We start from the raw sequence: 20,707 nt of genomic DNA, 5'->3' as shown, positions 1-20,707 counted from the left end.
AGAGGGGAGGGTCTCCAGGGAACTGAGCCTGGGAATTTCTCACCCTCTTCACAGAAAAGAACAAATCATGCCGAGTCTGAGTCCCGGGGTGAGGCTCTGGCCTCCCCACTCTGGCTGCCTCCTCCGCCCCTCCCCCCGGGTTTCTGGGAGGGTGCTGGGCTGGCCAGAAAGCGCCCGGGGCGCTCCAGTGGCGCGTTTCCTGATTACAGATGAAACTGGGGCTTAAAGCCGGTGAATCACTGGCAGCCGCCAGCCGGGGCACGCTGGGGAGGCAGGGACCCGGTGGAGAAGCCAGCTCCGTCCTCCTCCCCGACTGGCCTCCCTCCGTGGGCCGTGGCTGCCCAGGTCAGTGACGCTATCTAGGAAAGGGCCCGGCCCTGGGGACAGACACCTATAAGCAACTCCTGGTTGTCCCCAGTCCCCTTTTCCACCAAGAACCAGGACAGTTCTAAAACCCACCCCGTGCCTGGTCTCAGGGACACCGTGATGGACACAGAGATGTCCCCACTTCAGAGGAAGGGAACGGAAGCTCAGGGCCAGGGACTCCCCAAGCCCCCCACAGAGTCAGCTCCGCCCCCTCTGAGGGGTCCGCGGGACAGCCACTTCCTGGCCCCAAGGCCACAACCTTGGGAGGCCCCCAACCCCGTCCCAAGACTCCTGGAGGATTTTTATCAAGTGTCCGCGGTCCCCGAGGCAGAGAGGGAAAACCAACCCAGAGCCCCGGGTCCAGGTTCAAATCCCAAAAGGATGCCTCACAGACCGCAGGGTTTTGGGACCCTGGACAAGGGTCTCGGCCTCTGTGGGCCTCAGTTTCCCCACCAGCAGCTCTAGGTACTACATCCTGTTGTGAGACTGATGGGGCCCACACTGGGGGTGAGGGGGTGCCTCCACCCACAGCCGCTTCCTCCCAAGTGACATTGAAGCCTGCCACACCTCGGTAATCCTGGCCATGCGGAGGCTGAGGCAGGAGGATCACAGGTTGGAGGCCAGCTTTGGCGGCTTAGTGAGACCCTGACTGGGCCTGTAGCTCCTTGGTAAGAGCCCCTGAGTTCCATCCCCAGCACCAAAAGGAAAAGGGGGGTGACGTCTTCCCAAGGAGGAAGCGTTCAGAGGGAGGCCTGTTGTCACCAGAGAGGAATGTTCCCCACACCTGCAGGGAGAAGGCTGGCCCATCCTCCCTGCCAGTCCCGCTGGTCACCCCAGACCTGCCCGGCCAGGGTGCAGGAGGGCAGCTGGCCCGGTTCTGTTTGGCTTTATTTTTTTAACCAGAGTCCCAGGGGTCCCTGGGATCAGACGAGTCTGGGGATCCCTGGGGCTGAGGCTCAGGCTTCTTGGGGGACAGCTGGTGAGACTCTTCCCGCCCACCTGCCCCGCGTCCTGGGCCGAGGACCAACTCTCTCTTTTCCTTGGTTAATGATCACGCGTTCAGGTTGGAAAGGGGGCCCGGGCACCAGGTGCTTCGCTAAACTGTCAGTTAATTCACCTCACCCGCCGACTTTCCGCTCCGCCTCCGGGGGACAGCCGGGGCCACCGGTGAGTAAGGAGCCCTCGGCCGCGCAGCTGGAACCTGGCAAGGCCAGGATGCCCTTCTGCACCAGGGCACACCAGGGCCAGCAGCCCCAGTGCCCGGGACAAGCACAGAGCCCACGGTCAGCCGGTGGGGGCTGGGAAGCTACTAGCTTCTGGGGACTGGAGGCTGCTTCCGGGGGCAGAAGGGGGGCCCTGCCCTCCTCCCACCTGCGGGGCGAATCCCCATCTATCAGCTGGCTTCTCACCCAGGCTCCCGAGCCAGGGGAAGCCCAGATCCCAAGGTGACTTCAACCCACGACCCACCACTCCGGCCCCACCCACCTTCCCTTCTCACTGTGCCTTTCTCCCACCCCACTCTGTCACTAGCCTTTCTCTGGAAATGCCACACCTTTGGACAGGCTGTTTCCTGAGCCAGGCACACCCTGTCCCTGGTTCAGGATTCTATACTGAGGGAAGCCACCTCCAGGAAGCCCTCCCGGACTGCCTCTGAACTGGCTATTCCCAGGGAGCCTGGCCCGCAGCCCTCTGCAGCAGGATGGCCTCGTGCACCCTCAGGGTCTGTCTCCAGGTCCTCTGAGCTGGGGACCCTGTCCGGGAGCGGACAGGACAGGAGTCACCTGCTTCCTTCTGGGTCAGGCGAGGGGAGTGGGGACAGGGTACATCTCTCTCCATCTGGCCTATTTCCGCTGACTGTGACCCTCAGGTCCTCGGTCAATACCTGTTGGGCAATCCCAGGACAGGGTGGCTGGGCTGCTTGGCAGGGTGGGCCAGGCTGACCGCTCTGCGGGGACGCCTCTGGCCAGCCATCTCCCCCCCCCCACCCCGCGTGCCTGGCTTCCGGTGGGGACGGATTCTGCCAGATGTGAAGGCACTCCTCGGCCAGAGCTCCCTCCTGCGGGCCCAGGCCTCTGGACAGCACCCCTTCCTCTGGGGGCGGTGGAAATCCCAGTGGGGGGAAGAGGGGGCCCCCCGCTGACCAGGAGCCGCCACCCACCTCCCACCCACCCCAGGACTGAGAAGGGAGGCGGGGGAGCAGCCTCCCGCAGCCAGCCAAGAACCCAGCTCCTCCTTCCTGGCTCCCCCAGGCCTCCCCAGGGAGGGGGCCCAGGGGCGGGCACCGGCTGGGGGCCGGGGGCTGGGGCTGGGGGCCGGGGGCTGGGGGCTGGGGCTGGGGGTGGGGGCTGGGGGCTGGGGGCTGGGGGTGGGGGCTGGGGCTGGGGGCTGGGGCTGAGGGCTGGGGGCCGGGGGCTGGGGGCCGGGGGCCGGGGGCTGGGGCTGGGGGTGGGGGCTGGGGGCTGGGGGCTGGGGGCTGGGGGCTGGGGCTGGGGGCTGGGGCTGAGGGCTGGGGGCCGGGGGCTGGGGCTGGGGGCTGGGGGCCGGGGGCTGGGGGCTGGGGGTGGGGGCTGGGGCTGGGGCTGGGGGCTGGGGGCTGGGGCTCGGGGCTGGAGGCTGGGGGCTGGGGCTGGGGGCTGGGGGCTGAGGCTGGGGGCTGAGGCTGGGGTGCTTCCTGCAGACTGCAGCCATTTGACTCCCCCAGGGCCGTTCCCAAGTCCTCTCTCCTCCGCCTGGTGAAGGGGAGGACCGGCCTGGGTCTGAGCAGGATGGAGGCCTGTGTGGCCCTGGGCCCCTCCTGAGGAGCTGGACTAGAGGAACCGCCCCAGGCCTGTGCAAGGCCCGCCCCGGGGGTCTGTGATTCTCATAAACAGGAAGTCCCCCTCCCCTGCGATGGGCCCTGTGTTGTCCAGGCCCTGGGCTCTGGAGGCCGGGCACGCTGGGACTCTTGACCTCTCCGCGGCGTTTCCTGTTAGCTGGGCCAAAGGAGAAAGGGAGGCTGGGGAGGGGTGGCGGAGCGGCGGCCTGCGGGAGGACAGGAGCCCAGTGCGCGTGGGGGGATGAAGGCCAGCTCCTCCGGCCCTAGTAGGTGCTCAGTGAAGCATCTGTGGCCTGCGGCGGGGGGGAGAGGGGCCTTTAGGGAGGGCAACATGTTGGGGAGGGGAGACCGGGCCACCTGGCCTGGCAGTGCCCCGTGGCCTGGCCCCATGGCCCCGCATCCCTCCCATTGTCCCTGTCTGGCCCCCTGCCCCGCCCGCGGCTGCCCGAGCCAGGCCACTGTCTCAAGGCCCTTTATTTTTAAAATCCCTGCGGTGTTCCTGCCGAGGCCCGGCGAGGAGCAGAGCCAGCCCAGCTCAGCCTGCGGCCTGGGCTCGGGGCCCAGGGCGCCGGGGGCGGGGCATCCGGCCTCCCCACAGCTGCTGCTGCGATCCTGGGAGGGCTGCTGGGCCAGCTGGCTGCCCGGCAGGGCCAGGGACCCCTGGAATGCCCCCCCTGCGCCTGCAGGCATTCACCCCCGTCCTCGGTGGAGAAAGGACAGAGGCCCCTGGGGTGGCAGCTGGGTCGCGTGTGGATGGGGGTCTGTGAAATGAATCTGGGTCTCCCGCGTCCCGACAGTGACACGTGCCCAGCACCCACTAAGGGAAGGACCCGTGGTTCTTCGGAGCTGGCAGAGCCGGGCGGGCAGTTCTGGAAAGAGCCCCAGGCCCCAGGCCGGAATTCAAGAGGCCAGTCCAGCCCTGGCTCCATGGCTTCCAGGCTGGGTGGCCTTGGGCAAGTCACCCGGCCTCTCTGAGCTTCAGGCTGCTCCCACAGAACTCGAGACAATCATAGCTCCTGCGGGAGCCTGTAGTCCCCCCCATCGTGGAGCTGGGGTGAGAGGGTCCCCACTCCCCACAGGGCAGGAGGATGTGGCTGTCACATAAAAGGCAGAGTGAGGCGGGACAGGGATGGAGAGGGGAGTTCACCTAGACCCTTGGCCCAGCTGGTGGGACCTCTGACGGGAGCTGAGCAGGAGGGGGCCTTCTTCCCCTTCATCATCTGGGGGACCGCCAGGGCTGAGCGTGGAAGGAGCTGTGGTTGTCATTGCTGTTGTTATTACTGTCACTCGGCAAAGCCCAGAGGTGGCCGGGTGTCAGATGGATTCCTGGCCTAGAGAGCCGGCGACCCGTCAGCCGAGTGGGGCTTTTATCCACAGAGGTTCGCGCCGGCCTGACCGGTTCTGCCTTTGATCCTCCCAACAGCTGGGAGCCAGGCCGGCAGGGCTTATTATGGGATACCCGATTCACGATGGGGACACTGAGGCAGGCGGGCAGGATGGTGGTGGTGGGTGGCTGAGGTTTGCTGGCTCAGTGACGGCAAAGCCGAGTCACACTCCCAGCCCTCAGTTCCCAGGGATCCCTGGGTCCCGTGGCGGTTCCTAGGTCCTCTAGCCTTGACTCCCCCCCAAAAATCTGCTGCCTCCCCGGCCTCGCCCAGCACCCGCAGACCCGATGAGCTGTCTCACACAGACTCGGCCAGGAGGTGCCACTCACTCCCCGGGCCGCGGCAGAAGAATGCGGCCTGACCCTCCCGTGGGAGCCCTGGCCAGCAGGCCTTGGCAGGAGACGGAGCTGAGTCAACAGAGGCCGGCAGGGACTCGGGCTGCCCCCCACGCGGAGACAGAGGCAGCGGGCTGCCCACTCCCCAGCCTCTCTTCCCGGGAGACCCTCGCTCCTGCTGCTCTGGGCACTGGCCCGTCCAGTTAACCCCTGCAGGCCCAAGAGGGAGTGAATGACCTGCCGAGAGAGAGTCAGCGCCCTGTGGAAACTTTCTGCGTGACCTCAGGTAGGTCACTGTGTGTCTCTGGTCTTCACCTGTGAGGGCCTCTTCTGACCCTGAGGATGTTGTCAGAGTCTCTGAGTTTTAATGGCTACTCTGTCCCTAAAGCGCTGTTCATTGATTGAGTCTGGTCAGTCTGGTCTCTGTAAGCTGCGGGTGCGAATTCCCAAGTTCCAAGGCAATGGCTGGGCCCTGCTGCCCGGTGCGGATCTGAATCTGAGGAGTGGCAGGACAGCGAAGTCCACACAGGGAGCCCGAGCGTCCAGTCATGACACACACCCAGCCTGCGTTTGTGGGGCCTCCCGTCTCAGATGTCTTCTTTGATCGCAGGAATCATTCTTCCCACTCGACAGATGAGAAAACTGAGGCAAGGGAGGGGGAGGAGTTTGCTGGAGACCCAGCGGGACAGGCTGGACCAGGCCTGGACAGCAGGACAGGCTCACCCGGCGGCAGGGCATTGCTGCGCAGTCCCCAGGGTGGAAGGAGGAGTGGGCAGAGGGCGGGGGCAGGTGATTTTTGCTCCGTCTCAGGGAGAAATTCTTGGCTGGCAGGGCTGCCCTCTTGGGAAAGTGGTGAGTTCCTGGTCGCCCAGGGCCTGTCGGTAAAGGCCATCGGCTGCGGGTGCTCAGCCACTCCTGCCCCAGGAGGGACGGGCACACCAGGGGCAGCCTCCTGCACCCTCGGGCCTGCAGAGACCTGGGCCCCTCCCTGCCGTCTCAGAGCCTCAGCCCTCAGGACAGCACCGGGTGCCACAGACCTGGACCCCAGGGAGCGTGACTACCTCCACGCCTCGGTCCCTTGTGTCCTCTTGGGGACCACAGACTGAGAACAAGGATAGCTGAGTCTGTCCCCAGGACAGTCCTCGTCCCAGGAACCAGGAGGCGAGGTGGGGTGGGATGAGCCCTGGAGTTGGAGTCGGGAGGCCACAGGTTCGATTCCCGCCCTCGTGTGACCAGGCCAGTGCCTGAGCCAGTGCTTTGGCCACTTTGTTTCTGTCTCCACAACACAAAGGAGACAGTGGGCATGAGGGGACTTGACCAACCAGCCCAAGTGGACGGGCTTTTGTCACAAGTCAGGAGACTCAGCCGGTGGGCAGGGGCCCATGGTGAGGGTGAGGGAGGAGGCTGGGCTGGGGATGGTCAGGGCTGGCGGGGCTGGCCCACGGCCCACGGCTATCTCTCAGGCCAGGCTGGACCACAGAGAATAGACCATTGTTTCTGCTCCTCAAACGCGTTTCCTGTCCCCCAGCCCCTCCTCTCCCCACCCATCCCCCTCACCCCATCCCCCGCAGCTGAGCACAAAGGTCTCTGGAGACCCCTCCTCACGTCCCTCCAGGCCCACAGCAGCCTGGTTAGGCTCTGAAGAACGCAGTCTGGCACCCAGATCACGCCAAGAGGACAGTGGAGTCACCTGGCCCTGACCCCTTCAGTGACAGGCACCTCAGACCCCCACTCCCCCCTCTGTACATCCATCTGTCTGTCCTCCTGGGGTGGGGCCGGAGGAACGGGCCCACATCCTTCCTCGGCCCCCCTGCCCAGCCTTGTTCTCCAGGAGGAGGCCGCGCAGGGCTGGGTCCTTCCCCGCCCCCTGTCCCTGCACATCGGCGGCCGGGTCCAGGCAGCAGCTAGAAGCTCCACCCGAGGACACTCTTCCACACGCAGCCCTTTCCCAGAGCCTGGAATTCCAGAGGCGTTTCCGGCCCTGACAGCTGTCTCCTGGGCTCTCGGTGGCCTCTCAGTCACGCCCTCCCTGGTCCCTTGCTGCTCCCAAGAACCCCTTCACACCCGGGAATGGAGAAATAGCCCGCAGACGGACTGGGACTCATCCACTGTCACCAGGTCCCCAGGCCACCCACCAGCCCCCCGGGCAGGCCCTGACTCCTGAGGTCTCTGCCATCACTCAGCCGACACCCCATGGCCACGCGCACACACGCACACACACACACACACACACCCCCCAGACCCACACACACACACACACACACACACACACACACCCCAGACACACACTCACCCCAGACACACACACACACACACCCCAGACCCCCCCACACACACACACCCCCACACACATATACACACACCCCAGACCCACCCACCCACACACACACACACACACACACACCCCAGACACATACTCACCCCAGACACACACACACACACACCCCACACACACACACACGCCAGACACACACACACACATACCTCCCACACACACACACATACACACACCCCAGACCCCCCCCCACACACACACCCCCACACACATATACACACACCCCAGACCCACACAAACACACACACCCCAGACACATACTCACCCCACACACACACACACCCCAGACACACACGCCAGACACACACACACACACACACACACACACCCCACACACACACCCCAGACCCACACACACACACACACACACACCCCAGACACACACTCACCCCAGACCCACACACACGCCAGACACACACACACACACACCAGACCCACACACACGTGAGGCACACACACTGAGTGTCTGGCTGCCTCCTCCGGGCAGTCTTCTTGGGAGCACCTCGGCCGGGAGCGGGCAGGCAGCGGGCACTCAGGTGAAAGCGGCCCTGAGAGCGCGGCCACCTTGACCTGCTGCAGCTTCTGTGCCACCTCGCCGAGTCCGGCTCTCTCTGAGTCGCAGGGTCCCCAGGAGCCTGCCAAGGACCCTGAGAATCCCGCCACAGTGACTCCTGGGATCTGGGGAAGGAGGAGGGAACTCGAGAGCCGAGGTCCCATTCGGGAGGGTCTCCATCTCCTGGCCGCCTCCGGGCACTTCCTGTCCCTGAGGTTTACCACGGTCAGGCGTGGACATAGGAGGGAGGATCCTGAGAGTCAGCAGGGTCTGTGATCCCTGCGCCCAGTGGTCCAGCCCCTCCCCGCTAAGCTTGGAGCTCAGTGCCTCTCAGGGCCTCCTCCCCAGCCACCCCTCCTGGCTCAGGTGTGCCCACCCCGTGTCCACTCTTCCCTGAGGCTGCTGTCCCCACTTCCTAACCCAGTGGTCGCTCTTAACCCAAGACACAAGACTCAGCTCCAGTGTCACCTCCTCCAGGAAGCCCTCTGGGCACCTCCCCTATCAGAGCTTCCGCCACTCTTCTGGCCCCCCATCCCCCCCAGTAGCCCAGCCTCTGTCCCCACCAGACTCTGACCTCTTGAGGTAGGACTGCATCCCTTACTCCCTGTCCCCTCAGGTCCTTAGCTCAGAGCCAAATAGTCACACCAGCTGCCCTCCCTGACCGCCAGGGACAGGACAGGCCATGAAATCTAAAGCTCACCTCAGGTATCCAACTAAGGCCAGGGGGCCATGTCCAAGGTCACTCCACTAATAACTTGAACTTGGGCTTGTCTCGCTTGGAAGTGCATCCTGTGTCCTGGAAGGGAGAGTAGGGGGTGCCGTCCCCAAGTCTCCCCTAAGCATACGGGCACCTCTGCAGAGCTGGTGACAGCACAGACCTTTTGAAGACCCCAATGCTGCCCCTTTTCCTGGGGCGCCCAGGCGTGTCTGGGCCCCTGTGGGAGTCCAGCTAGTGAGTGCCTCTGCAGTGGTCCCAGGAGGAGGACACTGCCCTCATGGGACTTAGTCCAGGTAGAGACAGGGACCCCTTCATTCCCCAAATGTGCCAGGAGAACAGACACTGGGCCCTGGGCCACAGATGCCCAAGGGGAGGATGGACCGGACACTTCCCTGTCCTGAGGGAACCAGGCCCCTGGGGCTGTGTCACAGGGCTCTGCTGCCCCCCATCAGGCCTGCAGACTGGGGGCCACGCAGTTCTGGGCAGGGGGAGGGGGAGGCAGGACACAGCCCGGGAGGGTGCCTAGGGATGCCCATGGCTGCTGACTGGAGCCCAGTGAGGTTTGGAGTGATGGCCTTGGGCTCAGTGAGTCAGTGTGGCCACATTTACCAGCCGCCATCCCAGCCGTCCCCAGGGAGCAAGTGTCCTTTGAACCTCAAAGTCTGGCTGGGTTTTAGCCAGTTCATACATCTGCTCATTGACCCCAGTGATTGATCTTCCTGGCCTCTGTCTCCTGGGTGTCCAGTGGCCCATCCACCCGCAGCTGTAACCACCAGTTCATCCACTAGAAAATGGCCCCTCCTATCCGTCCATCTACCTGCTCCATCCATCCATTCACCCACCCTCTTGCCCATCCGTGGATCCACTGCCTACATCCACCCAGTCACAGCCACTCCCGCCTCCAAGGCCACCCTCATCCATCCTCCCTCCACCCACCCATCTGTGCATTCTTCCCCCTCATCTGTCTACCCAGCCATCCACACAGCCATCCATACACCCATCTATCTATCCATCTACCCATCCATCCATCCATCAATCACCCATCCATCCATCCATCCATCCATCCACCATCCACCCATCAATCCACCCACCCATCCACCATATATCCACCTACCATCCATCCACCAATCCATCCACACAGCCATTCACTGTCCATCCACACAGCCAGCCAGCCATCCATCCACCATCCACCCATCCATCCATCCATCCACCCATCAATCCACCCACCCATCCACCATATATCCACCCACCATCCATCCACCAATCCATCCACACAGCCATTCACTGTCCATCCATCCATCCACCATCCACTCACCATCCATCCACCCATCCATCCATCCATCCATCCATCCACACAGCCATCCATCCATCCACCACCCATCCACTATCCATCACCCATCCATTCACCATCCATCCACCCATCCACCATCCACCATCCATCCACCCATCTATCCATCCATCCATCCATCCATCCACCCACCATCCATTCACCCACCCATCCACCATCCACCCATCTATCCATCCATCCATCCACCCATCCACTATCCAGGTATGGGTCCACTCGTTTCCCTTTCCATCCTGTGATATGCTTACATTGACCCACATCCGGCTGCTGCTGAGCCATGTGGCTCGATGGCCTCCTCTTTCTCACATGCACACGCCTTGCCTACTCATTATAGGTCTCCCTCCTGGAGGCCCTCCTTCAAGCTGAGCCTGCCTCCCAGGCATCCCACCTCCCAGCAGCTCCCTTCCCCAGCTGGGAGGCATCTGTTCTGAATCCCGGTTGGTGATAGTGAATCTGCCAGGGTTAACCCTGACACTCCTAGTACGGCCTCTTAGGAGAAGGAAGGGGCACTGCAGAAGACTGGAGAAAAGAAAGGGGACATGCCCACCCCTGCATCCTTCTCAGGGACACCAAGACCCTCCCTTTCTCCCATATTCCAAAGACACACTGAGTTGGATCCTTAGGTCAGGAGTGAAGCCAGGGAGGTGGCCACCTGGAGATAGACTTCTATCTGGAAACAGACTGGAATGAGAGATGGGGGGGGTGCTCTTTCCAACCTCAGTTTACCCTTCTGTAAAATGGAGCAAGGCTTCCTGACACAGATTGCCACACGTGAGCTGGAGTGGATAAAGTACCTGGTGCATAGCAGGGAGATTCTCAGCCACAGGTGCAGGGGTGCAGGGGTGCAGGGGATAGGGCAAGTGTGGAGCAGGTAACAACCACGTCCATTAGGACTGCTTTCTCCGCCAGCTACCTGGGGCTTGCAACACTCCTGCTAATACTGACGGTGGCTCTGGTACTATGCCCATTTCATAGATGAGAAGCTTGAGATGCAGAGAGACCAGGTGCTCTGCTGGCGGTCAGCCATCAGGCCAGGACTTAAGCTCAGGACCTTTGACATGACATCAACTGCTTACTGTGCCAGGTGCTCCAGGGACCCTCTGACCAGAGTGATGTATCACTCACTGTTCAACCAGGTCACCTTTGAGAGTGAAAACAAGTGCCATTAATAATTACCCTGGGACAGCAGGTGTCCCAGGCAAATTGGGAAGCGTGGTCTTCCTGCCCAAGTGGAGGCTCTAGACAGGTCACTTCTCTACAAAATGGAAGTGAAGACAGTATTGTCCCCAGGGACTCTCATAAAGGTTCAATGTGATAATGTGTATAAGGGGCTAAAAGGCCTGGTACCCCCGGGCACAGTGGCACTCGCCTGTAATCCTAGCAATTCGGGAGGATTTTTTGCTAGGCAGGAGGATGGCATGTTCAGGGCCAGCCTCAGCAACTTATCGAGACCTTGTCTCATAATACAAAATAAAAAGGGCTGGGGATGTGGCTCAGCCTAGGTTCAATCCTGGGTACCAAAAATATAATAATAATAAAATAAAAGGCCTGGTATGCATTTGGTGCTCAATAAAAGCTGGTCATCACTAATACTATGACAGTAGCCATGGTAGTACTGGTCCCTGTCTCCAGCACCGTCCTCCGGTCCCTCTCTGCTCTCACCCAGAGCTTCCAGCTATACCTCCCTGAGCTGCCTGGGTCCCCGTCCTGCTCCTGGCCCACAGGTGACACGGAGCCCTGGCCAGTTCTCTCCTAGGCCTTGACGGTGCCACCACCGCCCTGATCCCTGTCTCTCAGGGGCAGCCGCCTTCCTCCTCCCTGCCAATCCTCAGCGCCTCTGAGACTTGGTGCTCTCAGTCCTCCAGGGGACAACACGCTCCTGGGCCTGACCCAAAGAAAGATGTCCTGGGCCTTGGTCCCGCTGCAACGCCAGGCGCCTCGTCTCTCCATCTGTCTAGCTGCAGAGAAGACCTCGACCTTGATGGCCAGAAAGAGGGCTCAGAGCCAGGGGAGGGGGCACAACCCGCTGGGGACAGTAAAGACCTGTCTCCCCCACCTGGGAGTCATGGAAGCTCCCAGCCCGCCCCTCCTGCCTGCCCCACGGGCCCCAGGGCGCCAGGGATTTGCTTGTGTGACTCCAGGTGTGTGCGGCCATAGCCCTTCCTCTGCCTTCCGCTCCTTCAAGACTTAACTTCTCCCCTGGGAACCTCGCTGAGCCCTCACCTGCTGCAGGCCCCTGGAGACCTCTCCGATCCAGGACTCCCTGCCTACCCTTAGGGAGCTCACAGACAGAGGGGGAAGGTAGGAGGCACACTGTGAGGCAGGGGTCAGAGATCTACCTCCCCTTCTTGGGGTGAGAGCACTGGGTCCGGGGCACAGCTGCTTCCTGCCTCCGTGGGGGAGACTCAGACGTGACCTCATTTACCTGCTCAGTAAACTTCCTAGGGCCCAGAGCACGGAACATAAAAACACCTGCCACGGGCTTTGGCTTTGAAGATCCCAGTTTACAGAGGTGGAAACCGGAAGGGTAGGGAGTTGGCCAGGTAGAAAGGGACCCAAGCTGTCTGGCACCAGGTCCCCTGCTTGACCACCACACTCCACCTCTACAAGGGGCCTGCCAGGGGCTGGTGCCCGGTGTGGACATGCCTGTCTTGCTGGCACCGGCATGGCCTGTATGGGGTGGAACGGTGCGGCACGTCGGGACAAGAGAGTGGACATCCCCAGTCAAGGTCTAAGGAGGTCTCCTTGGCACTCGAGACCTCGGATTCTAGCTTCTATCTCCCCAAAGTAAGGCAGGGAGTGGCTGGAGAGTCCAGAGCCCAGGGCGTTTCCAGGCCCGGATGCCCCAGGCCTCTCCGGGAGCCTGTGGGGAAGGGTGGGCAGAGGAGAGCCCAGTGGCTTGCCCTGGGCAGCGCCCCTCCGGGCAAACCACACATTCCCAGGCTCGCCCTGCCCTGCCCCGGGGCGGCGGGCAGGGGCCTGGCCGGGCTCTGGCGGCCGAGGCATCGTGGACAGTGCCCGGGAGGGGGCGCGGCGCGGCGGGGCGGGCGCAGCGGGCGGGCGGAGGCGCCCACACCCCGCCCCCGCCCCCGGATCCAGCCGCAGAGCCCGCGGCCAGGGCGGCGCAGACCGGCCCAGCGACTCTCCGGGCTGCGCGCCGGGACGCGCTGCTGCGGTCGCCGAGCCGCCCTGGGACCCTCGCCCCCCGGGGCTCGCCGAGAGGAGGTAGGAGCCGCTGGCCCGCGGGGCCTCGAAGACCCGCCTGGGTCCGCGACGGCCTCGGGACGCTGCACTCTTCTAGGAGCTCGGGGAGGGCGGGGACCGAGCCCGGCCGCGGAAGGCGCGTCCCGTGCCAATGGCAATGCCAAGGCCCTGGTGCTGCGGCGGTGCGGCCCGGACGCTTCGAGTTTTCGGGTGCTTTTGCCCTGTTCCCGGCGGGCGAAGGGGGACAGAGAATGGGAGCGGCGAGAGGCAAAAGGCGCTGCCAGGAGAGGGACGCGCGGAGGGCCATCTGCGTCCCGCGCCGGGAGAGGAAGGGGGCGAAACGTGGGGCGTCGGGCCCCTGGGCGCAGGCCAGCGCCGAAAGCGGGAAGTTGGTGGGGTCCGGGCAGACGGACCGGGCACCCTGCCCCCTCCCCAGCCGCCGCATTCCAAGCTGGAGCAGAGGATGAGGTCATCCCGTCCGGTTCCCCTCTGGCCAAGGCGACCCTGCTCTTCTCCCCTCCCCGTCCCCCAGGGGGAAGGTTTTATAGTAAGTCCTTCCCGGATTTCCCATTCCGCCTGCCTCCTGATGGTTTTTGCCTTACTCCAGCCATTCCAGTCCCGCGAAGTTTGAAGCCCATTTTCTAGACTAGGAAACTGAGGCTCAGGGAGGCGCCGAGGCTGGCGGGAAATCACCATCCCGCCGCGGTTTCGCTCGCGGCCGGGGCTGATTGGGCTCTGTCTTGGGATGGTGGGACCAGAAAAGCGTTTCTCCTTCCCCCTCGGTGGTTCCTCCCTAAGGACCCAGGGTGTTCCCTTCTATCCGGCTTGGAGTGGTCCCCCACAGCTGACCACCGGCAGTTGGCTGTCCCTTTCTAGTCTCCGTCTCCCTATCTTCCACCTCTAAGCTCCTGAACTTTGAGCGGCAGGAGATGCCAGCCCCTCACCCTCCTCAGGCACCAGAGCCTGTTTCCAGGAGCCCCTATTCAGGCCCGGGACATGCAGGCCAGTCTGGCAGTGTTACCCAGTGCGAGGACGCCCTTGGAGAGAGGGCTCCTGCAGGGAGCAGTGGCCTTCAGGATGAGACGTGGCGCTGCCTCAGGGAGTGGGGGGAGGGACAGGGTGCAGCCTGCTGGTGACCCCCAGAATGCTACTGCCCCCGCCCATTGCCCTCCACTGTCAGAGCAGTCCCTGGCCTCCTCTGGACCTCTTGTGGCCTGTCCCAGTGTGTGGTCCCTATCCCCCAGCCCCAAAACTTGTCCTGGTGGTCCTTACTATGTAGTGAGCCCTGACCACGTGCCCAGGCCCCCAGTGAAGTCTGCAGGGTAAATATGAGGCCTCTGGGTTCACTGAGGCTGCATGGTGACCACTCGGACCCAGGTCACAGGCACTGAATCTGCAGAGCTGAGTCTCCTACCCCCTCACACTTGCCCTCTCTGTGCTGGGCAGCCTGGCAAACCACCGCTCCCCAGCAGTCTTCACCCCAACCTTGGCCATTTCCTGTGGTCAGGAGACTCCTAGCCAGGCCCAGACACACTATTTTTTTGCTCTGTGACCTGAGGTAAGTCATTCTCCTTTCTGAGCCTCATTTTTTGATCTGCATAATGGGTATGTGGTATTCCTGGGTGGCCGATAGGAAGGTCTTCCACCAGGATACCCAGTGTCCTGCTTACTCCAGTACCTGGTGAGGCACACCTGAGGGCCAGCAACGCCTGTGATCAGCATCAAGTGCCAAGTGACTGCCACCAAGTGTCCCTAGGATGGAAGATATTAGCCTAAAGGTGTGAGATTTGAACCCAGGGCCACTCTGCTTCTGGAGTGGCCTTTCCACATCTCCCCCCTCCTTTGGGAAGACCCCGCTTGGGATGCAGTTTCCATTTTCCACCTGGGAAGGTCAGTCCCCTGCGCCACGCCCTCGGAGCAGGGCAGGGACTCTCTGCAGCAGGCAGGGTTAAAGGTAGGAGCACTATTTGGAGCTGTCCCAAAGCATTCAGGAAGTGGGACCCTGGCAAGATTGGGAAGGAAGCTGGTCTCCCAGTCAGAATGACCATGGGGTTGAGCGGGGGCAGGAGCCCCTTTTGCTGGGAGAACAGGGGCTGCCCCAGAAGCTGGGAGTCGGGGTGGGCGTGAGGTGGGTGTGGCCACAGGGCTGACACTTGCGACTCCTCCACATGACATTTCCCCGGGTGGCGTCTCCCCCCCCCCACCAGCTAGTTCCTTCCCCCCAAAGACTTCATCCTTAATCTCTGGAGCAGGGAACCTGGCCCCTGCCTCGTACCTGCCACGTGAGTTTGGACGGGTCTTTCCCCTGGGGACCCGCCCTCCCTGTAGCGCAGGCCACCCCCCAGGCTGGCGGGCGGGGCTGGCGGAGAGCCGGATGACGTCATGGGTGGCTGGCCAACGGCGGGGCGCTTCATAACTTGAGCAAACATTCCGCCGGGACTTCTCGGTGCCGGGGGTGCCAGGGCCAGGGATGATTCAGAAGTCCCCCCCGGGGGGAGGAGCCAGGGCTGGGGGAGGGTCAGAGGGTGGGAAGGGAATAGAATGTAGTCAGAAAACAAAGCGAGCTTTGTCCCGTGTCCTCTTTGTCTTTTATCTTGTTATTTAAACCTATTTTGAATTTCAAATAACATACAAGGGCGGTGTCGAGGTTTTCACGCTCAGAGGTGGCACAAAATGGTAGGGGGTGGGCACCGAGCCTCGGTCCAGGTGTTCTCGCCAAAGATGGTTATCAGCTTTATCAGCTGAGGTCCTGGGTCTGTGGAGGTAAGTGACTTGCCCAAGGTCACACGGTGAGGACATTGAGTCCCAGCCTCCCTCTGGGGGAGGGGGTGGCCCTTGAGCTTGGAGGTTATCGCTGGGATCTGGGATCAAACTGGTCTTGATTTGGCCCTTGCCACGTGCGTGCGGAGCCCAGGCTGGGAGGGAGGACGAGAGGGAGGCAGGAAAATCCAGGCAGGTGCCCGCCCTCCCCGGAAGTGGGAACCAGACTGGCGGGCCCCCTCGGGCCAGCCCAGGGCTTAGGTGAGGCGGAGCCCTGGGTTCAAGTCCCGACTGGCTCTCTGGATGCGACCTGGAGTGGGCTTGGCCTCCGCTGGGCCACGGGAGAGACAGATGTCAGACCAGGATCCTGGCGTCTTCCAGCGGGACTTTCTGTGAGGGGCCTCTTCAAGGGATGCTTAGAGAAGGGGCGCTGGGGAGGGTGGCGTGGGGACCAGGAAGGGGGGAAGGAATAGCTTTGGGCACCTGCTGAGGGGCAGCCAAAATTTGTTCCCTGACTCCTACATCCGTTTGGCGGCCTGTCCCATCAAGCCCTTGGCTGGGTCCTGCTCAGCCTTCAGGAGGCGCTGGGAAAAGCCACTCTGACCAGGAACCCCTTTTACAGGAAGCACGGGGAAGGCACAAGTCCCGAGGGACCTCTGGGCTGCTGTTTACACAGCAGCACTAACGTGATGGGCCTCCTCCCCCTGCTTCTGGGGGTGGAAGAGATTTTAGCCCCGAGGAGGTGTCTTGCTCCAGGACTGGGACATGGGCCCTGTGCCACCATTCCCTGCAGTGTAGATGGCTCATGGCCCCTGCCTCATTTTCCCCCTTTGAATGCCATGCCTCACTGGGCACTGTGGTGTGGGTTAAGTGACTGTGGCGGGGCAGGCGCTGGCACCTCCAGCCCTGGGCAGCGGCCACTGTGCCAGCGCACCAGGCAGCCTGTAGCTTGGTGGGATTGGGCCCGGAGCGCCAGCACCCACGCCAGGACAGCATTTCGGACTCCTCTGCCCATCTGGGATTCCTCTGCGTGGACCCCCACGGCGTGTCCCTCCTTTGTGCCCAGCTTCCGCTCAGCCCTGGGTTGGTGACCTCCATCTGTGTGGTGGGGAGTTGTCCTTTGTTTTCTGGGCCCTTGTTTGGACCCAGGATTTCCTCGTCTGCACGAGGCCTGCCGTCACATTGTCACATCGCGTTACTGTCCTCTGTCCTCTGTCCTCCTTCCAGGTCTCCACCCCTGAGCAGAAGAGGGACCACCCACCTTTGAGGCCAGGTCTGTGCCTCTTTGCTCCTGGACCCGGCAGGACCGTCTGCAGCTGCTCCCCCAGGGCTTGGGAGAGCGTGGACTCCCAGGGCCAAGGGCCACCCCCTGCCATCGAGAGGGGGGCTGAGAAGGGGGCCCTGAGCCCAGCCCCCATGGGCATGGACCAGCAGCCCTGAGCTGCCAGAGCCCATGCCTGGCCCCCAGGGGGGCGGAGGAGCCCCCACCATGAGCCTGGGCAAGCTCTCACCCGTGGGCTGGGTGTCCAGCTCCCAGGGAAAGAGGCGGCTCACGGCAGACATGATCAGCCCCCCGCTCGGGGACTTCCGCCACACCATGCACGTGGGCCGCGGCGGGGACGTCTTCGGTGACACCTCCTTCCTCAGCAACCATGGTGGCAGCTCTGGGGGCACCCACCGCTCACCCCGCAGCTTCCTAGCCAGAAAGCTCCAGCAGGTGCGGAGGGTGGGGGTGCCACCCCGAAGGATGGCATCCCCTCCAGCACCCTCGCCGGCTCCCCCAGCCATCTCCCCCATCATCAAGAACGCCATCTCCCTGCCCCAGCTCAACCAGGCCACCTACGACAGCCTGGTGGTGGGCAAGCTCAGCTTCGATGGCAGCCCCACGGGCTCCGCAGATGGCCGCTCCAGTTATGGTGAGATCCTGGGTAACTGCCCCTTCTCTCTCTCTCTCTCTCTCTCTCTCTCTCTCTCTCTCTCTCTCTCTCTCTTTGGCACCAGGGATTGAACCCAGGGGAGCTTAACCACTGAGCTGCATCTCCAGCCATTTTAATTTTTTAAATTTTTGAGACAGGGTCTCACTAAGTTGCTGAGTGCCTCACTGTGTTGCTGAGGCTGGCCTTAAACTTGAGATCCTCCTTCCTCAGCCTCCCAAGTCACTGGGATTACAGGGTGCACCACCATTCTTGGCTCTATCTGCCCTTTTCTAATGCAGAGGCCCAGAAGGTTGTTGGCTCTAACCAAAACTTCCAAGTGAGCCCTTTTCCCAGGGTGGGGAGGACTAAGGTGGTGGGAACGGACTTGCCACTACTCCCCCCCCCCCCCAACACACACACACTGGTCCAGAGGGAGAAGCACTTTCAGTTCCTACTGCCCTTTGCTTGCTGTGTGACTCTGACAAGCCCTTCTCCCTCTCTGGGCCCTGGTTGGGCCTATCTACCCTTTCTTTCCCCTTTCAACTAAAGCAGCCCCCTACTGTCAAAATGGTGTCATGGAGAGGCTGAGAACCTGTTTCTGCCTGATGCCTAGGAAGTCCACTGACCCAAGTTCAAGTCCTTGCCCATCTAATGAGTCCCTTGGCAGTGTGGCTGGGATTCAGTGAAATCATCCATGTGCCAGGTGAAATGAGAGCTGGCACACAGTAGATGCTCAGGACACCTGAGCCATTAATGTTACTTAAACCAAAATTCCTGTAACTTGATGAATTTGCAAAACTGCTCTCACGGAAGTGCCACGCTGCAAGGAACCGCTCACCTGGGAAGTGTGGGCCCCTGCTGCCACCTGGTGTCCAGGCCTTGCCCGTGGCTTTGCCTGTTGGTGGGGGTGCTGCTCCGAACCCCACCAAGGACTGGTCCACACGAACCCTCATGCTCAAGTGCTGGAGGCAGGGGCTCCACCAGATGACCTTTGAAGGGCATGTGCCAGTCCATGCAGTCACCCGCTGGCTGCTGGTTCCATCCTGTGTCCCACAAACCAGCCTCCTGGTGTGGGTTCACCTGCTGCCGTTTGCCAGTGTCCTAGCAGGGTACCTGGGGACCGCGACTAAGTTCAGGAGATCGGAGCGCCACCCTTCTGCTGTGGCCTTGGGCAAAACCTTTCTTTCCCCAAACAGCCTGTTTTCTGCATACTGGGAACAGGGGGCAGGATGGCAAGGGCTCCCCCATATCGGGAAGAGGGGTGAAACAGGACAGAGTGGGGAGTGGCTTACTAGAGGCCACACAGCCAGCCAGGCTCGTCCTCCTGGCCCTCCCTCCCCGCGTCCTGCTCCCAGCTCTGACCTGCTTCCATTTCTCCTCTAGGCCTGGACTCGGGATTCTGCACCATCTCGCGTCTGCCCCGCCTGGAAAAGCCCAGCAACCCAGACCCAGACCCAGACCCAGACGGCTCCTTCCCCCCTGAGCCTGAGCTTCGCCGCTCTGACTCCCTCTTGTCCTTCCGCCTTGACCTTGACCTTGGGCCCTCTCTCCTCAGTGAGCTTCTAGGGGTCATGAGCCTCTCTGATTCCCCTGCAGCTGAGACCCCAGGCGCTGCCACAAAGCCCCCAGGACCTGCCACCAAGCCCCCAGAACCTGCCACCAAGCCCCCAGAACCTGCCACCAACCCCCCAGGACCTGCCACAAGCCCCCCAGCACCTAACCCCACTGTAAGTCCTCTGTCTCATGGACATTTCCCCAATGGGGTGACTGCTAAGCTGGGCCCAGTGGCGGCAGTGAGGGCCAACCCACTGGGAGAGAGTCCCCGGGGACCTGCCGACATGGCCCTGGGCAGGCGCTGGGGAGCGGGCTGGGGGGGCAGCCGCCACTACACCGAAATGGATGCCCGGCGGGAGCTGGTGGAGGTGCTGCCCCAGGCCCGGGGCTCCTGGGAGAGCCTGGAGGAGGAGTGGAGGGCCCCCCCGGCGGGCATCAGGGCCCCCGTGCCCAGCACAGTGCAGGCCCACACCTTTGCGTTTGCAGATGCTGAGGAGGATGACGAGGTCAAGGTGTGAGTGCAGGGTGAGGGCTTGGGGACCTCATGGAGAGCCGGGGGCAGACCAGCCCCTGGCCTACCAGAGTTGGCTCCTGCCAGACAAGATGAGGGAACCCACGTCCCCCCCAAACCCCTGCAGGTCTCTGCAGGGCAGACATGGGAGAGGACAGGAGACCCACTTTGTCCTGGGACCTGGGTCCCCAGCCGCCATGCTGAGCTGATCGGCCTCCCTTAGGCCCCAGCCCAGCCACGCCCACCAGCTGGGGCCCCCTCAAGATGTGTGGCCTTGTGCCAGATGAATGCCATGGGGACTGGGGAAGGACCCACACAGGGCCATGTCTCCTCTCCCAGTGGCACATCTGTCCCAGAGGGTCCCTGCTGTATTCCCCAAAAGCCCCATCACAGGCCACCCCCCCAGCCCTCCCACTTGTCCCAGAGAAAGGTCCTTTGAACCTCATGGGAAGCACCCCGCCTTCCTGTGGACCCCAGACCTGCCTTTGGGGCCTGATTAAAAAGGCTTTTTGATCAAAGGTGTCCTGCAAGAAGCTTGGGGACCAGCATTAGGTCCCCTGCAGAGACGCCCTCCCCTCCTGGGAATTTGGAAAGCCAAGGTCACCCCTGGGGAGGGCCGTGGGGTGGTGAGTCACGGGCAGGAATGCCCTGAGATAAGGGCCCAGGTGGGAGCCTTATCTGCAGTTTCTGGAACAGCCCCTGCCCCAGGTGCCTGGAACCAGGTCTGCCCCACAGTGCCACTGGGCAGCGTGGCATTTGCTCTGGCGATAAGCAGGGAGGGAGGCAGCATCCAGTGCCCGCGTCTGGGAGCAGTCCCAGGTCCCCTCCTGCCCCCACTCGCAGTGCCCGGTCCTCGATCCCCACCGGAGACGCAGGAGTATTAAAACCCGGGAGCACCCCCCACAGGCTC

At 62.6% G+C, this 20,707-nt stretch overlaps 1 protein-coding gene across 5 annotated transcripts; it reads left to right on the top strand.

Moving 5' to 3' along the window:
• Positions 1 to 4,891: 4,891 nt before the first annotated feature.
• Positions 4,892 to 20,698, top strand: Cdc42ep1 (CDC42 effector protein 1). Of its 5 annotated transcripts, XM_078052780.1 has the most exons (4): positions 12,921 to 13,077; positions 17,044 to 17,732; positions 19,116 to 19,459; positions 19,773 to 20,698. In XM_078052780.1, the coding sequence occupies exons 2-4, from the start codon at positions 17,270 to 17,272 to the stop codon at positions 20,004 to 20,006; spliced, it is 1,041 nt and encodes a 346-aa protein (XP_077908906.1). In that variant the 5' UTR covers positions 12,921 to 13,077; positions 17,044 to 17,269; the 3' UTR covers positions 20,007 to 20,698. The 5 variants fall into 5 exon arrangements, with proteins under 5 accessions (XP_077908905.1, XP_077908906.1, XP_077908903.1 ...); XM_078052779.1 differs by lacking the exon at positions 12,921 to 13,077 and adding an exon at positions 4,892 to 5,187 and having other exon boundaries at positions 19,116 to 19,944; XM_078052777.1 differs by having other exon boundaries at positions 19,116 to 19,944.
• Positions 20,699 to 20,707: the final 9 nt, after the last annotated feature.

Source organism: Ictidomys tridecemlineatus, chromosome 6, assembly GCF_052094955.1.
Source record: "Ictidomys tridecemlineatus isolate mIctTri1 chromosome 6, mIctTri1.hap1, whole genome shotgun sequence".
Taxonomy (NCBI): domain Eukaryota; kingdom Metazoa; phylum Chordata; class Mammalia; order Rodentia; family Sciuridae; genus Ictidomys; species Ictidomys tridecemlineatus.
The sequence above is the reverse complement of the archived record's forward strand: the minus strand, read 5'-3'. Positions and strand labels throughout refer to the sequence as shown.